Source organism: Bison bison, unplaced genomic scaffold (assembly GCF_000754665.1).
Source record: "Bison bison bison isolate TAMUID 2011002044 unplaced genomic scaffold, Bison_UMD1.0 scf7180017864384, whole genome shotgun sequence".
Taxonomy (NCBI): domain Eukaryota; kingdom Metazoa; phylum Chordata; class Mammalia; order Artiodactyla; family Bovidae; genus Bison; species Bison bison.
The window spans coordinates 10175273-10181062 of record NW_011494956.1 but is presented as its reverse complement, the minus strand read 5'-3'; the positions used below and the strand labels follow the sequence as shown (position 1 = coordinate 10181062).

The 5790-nt window shown below is 47.0% G+C and overlaps 1 protein-coding gene across 1 annotated transcript in view; it reads right to left on the bottom strand.

The window, feature by feature from the left end:
* Nucleotides 1–5790, bottom strand: part of LOC105001854 — a 30172-nt gene that overhangs the window by 11837 nt on the left and 12545 nt on the right. Inside the window, exon 6 of the mRNA XM_010858298.1 lies at nt 4890–4966. Coding sequence (XP_010856600.1) covers nt 4890–4966 — 77 coding nt within the window. The remainder of the gene's footprint in view (nt 1–4889; nt 4967–5790) is intronic.

Genomic DNA, 5790 nt, shown 5'->3' with positions numbered 1-5790 from the left:
CTCTTGCCTGGAAAATCCCATGGACGGAGGAGCCTGGTGGGCTGCAGTCCATGGGGTCGCTAGAGTCGGACACAACTGAGCGACTTCACTTTCACTTTTCCCTTTCATGCATTGGAGAAGGAAATGGCAACCCACTCCAGTGCTCTTGCCTAGAGAATCCCAGGGATGGCGGAGCCTGGTGGGCTGCCGTCTATGGGGTCGCACAGAGTCGGACATGACTGAAGTGACTTAGCAGCAGCAGTAGCAGGGGCAGAGATGTGTGCTGTGTCTTGCCCTCTAGATTTCATTATGGAAGCTGAGGTTCATATTGCAAAGACCAAGACTCTGTCTATCCTAGGACAAAGCAACCTCAGCCAGGTAGGAGCTTTCCTACCCCTTCTCTTCCATCCAGTTCAGGAGGAGCAAGGGGCAAGCTGGGGAAAAGGGTGGGAGGTGGCTAGAAGCACAATTCAAGGCAAAAGTGATGCTGACTGCACCCCCAGTCCACAATTCCCCACCAAGGCTCCCATCCAGAAGTGAGCTCAAAGCTGGAGAAGTTTAACCCGGGGAAACGTTCTGAATTTTGGTTACTGCTCTGGAGTGAACATTGTAACGATTAAAATGAGACTTCTCATGATGGAAAGTGAATAAAAAATGTTTTCCCCTAAGAGTGTCAAGGAAAGTTATTGAACTTCACAGGGATTTCATCCAAGGCACAAGGAAGTCCAAGACACACAGCAGGTCTGATGGGAACGTGGTGGGGGAAAAAAAAAAATACGTATAAATACTTATCTCCTGCTAGCACCCTGTTGGGTTCTACTCATTGTGTGTGCTTGATAGAAGTGCCTAGAGCTGGAGATATGAATACAAATATTTTGTGGTTGGTGGTTACTTTCTAAGTCATGTCAAACTATTTTGCAGCCCCACGGACCATAGCCTGCCAGGTATACACTAAATAAAAATCTTTCAGAAAAGAAGTGCAAATAAAATAGAAAGATGATAAAGGGGACAGCATGCATAAATATAGGTTCACAGGGTCATACACTAGAACAGGAAAAATGGACTGCAAATAGGGCTCTGAGTTTCCTGGCAGCCAAAGCAAGACAATCAATTACAAAATTGAACCTGTCCATGAAAAATAAAGCATAGTAGTTCTCCAGATGAAACAATGCCTTTCTTGTGCTCAAGCTTTAAATTTTTCATATGGCTCTTCAAACAAGGTCCCCTGATTTAGTGGACAATATCCTCACCAACCAGCTACAATAAATACCATAGAGGGCTTTTACCCATCTATGTTTCTTATATCATCCATCACAGGAAGTTAAGAGCAGAGCAGAAGGAAAACACATTGGTAGGAAGTTAACACAATTGGATACAAATAGGTAGCTCCCTGATAGATTTTTACTGTTTTGGTTGGAGCAGCCATTAGAACAGTGCTCACCTGATGAATTTCACTAAGCAGGAGATGGGAGCAAGGGGGCAGATGGAAGGATCCAGTGCAGGCAGTCAGGTCACCATTTTTCATCACCCACCTTCCTCTGTGCCCAGGAAGGACACATCCATCACTCGTAGCCAACACCAGCAAAATAGCCTAACCTGCTTGGATGATTGAAATGATCTCAGGCTTTCCAGGGTACCCAGAAGGCACCATATATAAGAAGTCTTTTTCTTTTTGAGACAAAGTCTTACTTTTTTGTTGTTGTTGTTAGGCTTTAATTCTAAAAACACAATTAGGATTTCCTTTATGTTCATTCTAGCTACAAGTGAACACCGAGGCTGAATGGTGTCAGCAAACGGAATGATATTCCACCAAGATTAAATACGTGTGTCCTCAAAGACAATGTTTCAGAAGCATAGAGTCATTCTAACAAGGAATTGATTGGGCTGTACTAGTATACTTTTATTCAAATAACTTTCAAACATAAAGGAGCTTAAAGAAAAATGCCATTTTCTACCTCAGCAGAGCATGTAATGGCTTGCCATTGCACGTAAAAGCTTAATTTGTCCAAAGGCTCAATGTCTCTTCACGCAGGCCTCCCTCTCTGAGACCCACACTGAGTTATCTGGACCTTCTTTCTCCTTTCTGTCTGCCATGAAGTTTTAGGAACGAATAACAGAATAGGAGACTGTAGGTCACCAAGAGGGCTGCTTTCAACTCCACTTAAACTAAAAGAAAGGAACTTCCTCGGAGGTCCAGTGGTTAAGACTTCACCTTTCAATGCAGGGGGTGTGGGTTCAATCCTTGGTGGGGGAGCAAAGATTGCACATGCACATGGCTCTAGCCAAAAGACTAAAACATAGAACAGAAGCAGTATTGTAACAAATCCAATAAAGATTTTAAAGAAAAATTAAAAGAAAGATTGAAGGTGGATCCTAGGGGCAAATTCCCAAACCCCACAGGGATTGCCGTGGTTCAGTTCAGTTCAGTCGCTCAGTCGTGTCTGACTCTTTGCAACCCCATGAATCACAGCACGCTAGGCCTCCCTGTCCATCACCAACTCCCAGAGTTTACCCAAACTCATGTCCATCCAGTCGGTAATGCCATCCAGCCATCTCATCTTCTGTCATCCCCTTCTCCTCCTGCCCTCAATCCTTCCCAGAATCAGGGTGTTTTCCAATGAGTCAACTCTTCGCATGAGGTGACCAAAGTATTGGAGTTTCAGCCTCGGCATCAGTCCTTCCAATGAACACCCAGGACTAATCTCCTTTAGGATGGACTGGTTGGATCTCCTTGCAGTCCAAGGGACTCTTAAGAGTCTTCTCCAACACCACAGTTCAAAAGCATCAATTCTTTGGCGCTCAGCTTTCTTCACAGTCCAACTCTCACATCCATACATGACCGCTGGAAAAACCATAGCCTTGACTAAATGGACCTTTGTTGGCAAAGTAATGTCTCTGCTTTTTAATATGCTATCTAGGTTGGTCATAACTTTCCTTCCAAGGAGTAAGTGTCTTTTAATTTCATGGCTGGAATCACCATCTGCAGTGGTTGCTTCCTGACCTGCATATAGGTTTCTGAAGAGGCAGGTCAGGTGGTCTGGTATTCCCATCTCTTTCAGAATTTTCCAGTTTATTGTGATCCACACAGTCAAAGGCTTTGGCATAGTCAATAAAGCAGAAATAGATGTTTTTCGGGATCTCTCTTGCTTTTTTGATGATCCACCGGATGTTGGCAATTTGATCTCTGGTTCCTCTGCCTTTTCTAAAACCAGCTTGAACATCTGGAAGTTCACAGTTCACGTATTGCTGAAGCCTTGCTTGGAGAATTTTGAGCATTACTTTACTAGCATGTGAGATGATGCTGTGAAAGTGCTGCACTCAATATGCCAGCAAATTTGGAAAACTCAGCAGTGGCCACAGGACCGAAAAAGGTCAGTTTTCATTCCAATCCCAAAGAAAGGCAATGCCAAAGAATGCAATGGTTAGAAACTAAGAAAAAGTTTGTTAGGGGCTTCCTTGGTGGTTCAGTGATAAAGAACCCACCTGTCAATAGAGGAGACGCGGGTTCTATCCCTGGGTCAGGAAGATCTCCTGGAGCAGGAAATGGCAACCCACTCCAGTATATTCTTCCCTGGGGAAATCCCATGCAAGAGGAGCCTGGTGGGCTACAGCCCATGGGGTCACAAAGAGTTGGACAGGACTTAGTGACTGAACACACATGCACACAAGAGTTAGCCAGACAGAGGGAAGGGCAGTGGAGGGAGCACATAGTGGCCCCCTAGACTGATGGCAACATGCTGACAAGGCTGAGAGACTGCAGAGCACGGAGGCCAGGATGCTTTCAGGGACTCTGAAAGGCTCCATGTAAGTGGAACATCCCAGAACACCCAAGGGCCAGGAAATGGCATGGGAGTGATAGAGGGCAGTCAGATCTCAAAGGGCCATCCTTAGATGCCTCGCAAAGAAGTTTAGGTTTTCTTTCCCCTGAAGGCGATGGGAGACAGACCAGTGAAGGGTTTTGAACAGAGGAGTGACACTGACCATCAGAAAACCTAAACGAGCATGTCCCCCACACAGAAGAGCCTGATCTCTACAATACCAGCTGTATCTCTGACTTCAGCACAACACCACGGTCTGTTTGGTCAGTTTATTGACACTGATCTCAGGAGTGTGAGTTCCATCCCAGGTAAACTGTCAGCTCCCAGGGGCAGGAGCCAGGTGTTCCTCTGAGTCCCCAGTGGTCCCCAGCCTCACAGTTCACACTCCCTTTGTGTGGAGATCTCCCATCTCCTCGCACATGTGGCCTGGGGTCACCCTCCAGCCTTGCTCCACCATTAGGGTGGTCTGTTCCCTTCCCTCGCTCTGCCTATGGGCTGAACCTTTCTGAGGGAGCCAATGCCTTTTAATTATGAAAAAGTATCCCTCCATCCAGGGCATCTTGCTGGGATGCACGCAATCATGGCTTTTGCTTGGGCAACAGGACCTGGGCAGGTGTTCTTGGACAGAGCTCAACCTGTACAGCCACATCCAGCAGCCCCGTTCCTCCACGTGTGGTCAGCTTTCCTTGTCTCCCTGCCCTCAGGGACTAGCCAGTCTCACCCCCAACCCACAGCCACATGCAAGTATTTGGTGAAAGACTGTTCAAAATCCTTCAAGCTGGTACCTATGGGATACTCTTTTAAAAAAAGAATAAAAACAACTTTGTGTTTTATTTGTGGTTCAGATGTGTGTTTATATATACATTGTAAAAGATCTGGGGGCAATGCAGAGCAAACTGTTTCAGAGCAAACTGAAGGTGAGACTGGAGGGATGGGAGTTTCATTTTATCCTGTGGTTGTTTTTTATAAGAGACATATATAACTTTTATAATGTGATTTTTTTAAGGAAAAAAAAATTCTTTGAGACACATATGAGGTCCCAACTCCCACAGGAAACTTCCCGAGACTTGCAGTTCTGTTGTCCCGGCCTACCTCTGAACATCCCTTGAGCACTGCAAAGACCTCCAGCCAAGTCCACTGTCGTGGGTGGTTTGATGCTGCCCATTCATCTGTGCATGAACAGAAAGATGAGTGAGATTTTCCTGCTTAGCTCAGAATCACAGTCCCATGGCTGAGTGTCTTTAGTGTTAAGTGCCCCTAATCATGGAGAAAGCCCCCAGGTGCTTATTAAGAAACAAGCTGCTGCTGCTGCTGCTGCTAAGTCGCGTCAGTCGTGTCCGACTCTGTACGACCCCATAGACGGCAGCCCACCAGGCTCCCCCGTCCCTGGGATTCTCCAGGTAAGAACACTGGAGTGGGTTGCCATTTCCTTCTCCAGGGCAGGAAAGTGAAAAGTGAAAGTGAAGTCACTCAGTCATGTCCAACTCTTAGCGACCCCATGGACTGTAGCCTACCAGGCTTCTCCATCCATGGGATTCTCCAGGCAAGAGCTGGAGTGGGGTGCCATTGTCTTCGCTGAAGAAACAAGCTAGAGATCCTATAAGACTGACCCCACCACTGCACCCTCTCATGTATGCATATATGCAGCCCAGAAGGTCAAAGAAGGTCACTGATGGGGCCCTTGGAGGAAATGGCCTTGAAGAGGGACATGGGTATCCTGATCCAGCTGAGCCAGGTGAGGAGGGATTTGGGGGCACTACTCAGAAAGGTGGAGGGTGCTGCCGAAAAGGGAGCCTGTCCACCCCTCCATCCAGCTGGACTCCAGCCCCAAGGCTGCCCTAGTGCAGAATGTGGGGAGACTGTTCTTGGGAGGCTTGGCCAAGCATTGCCTGTACTTTGGGAGGGAGGGACCACAGTCTCCTGAGTGTCACCTGGAGAACTCTGAAGGTGGGAGGCTGAGCAAAACAGCCCAGAAGAGCCTCATGAGGTGAGA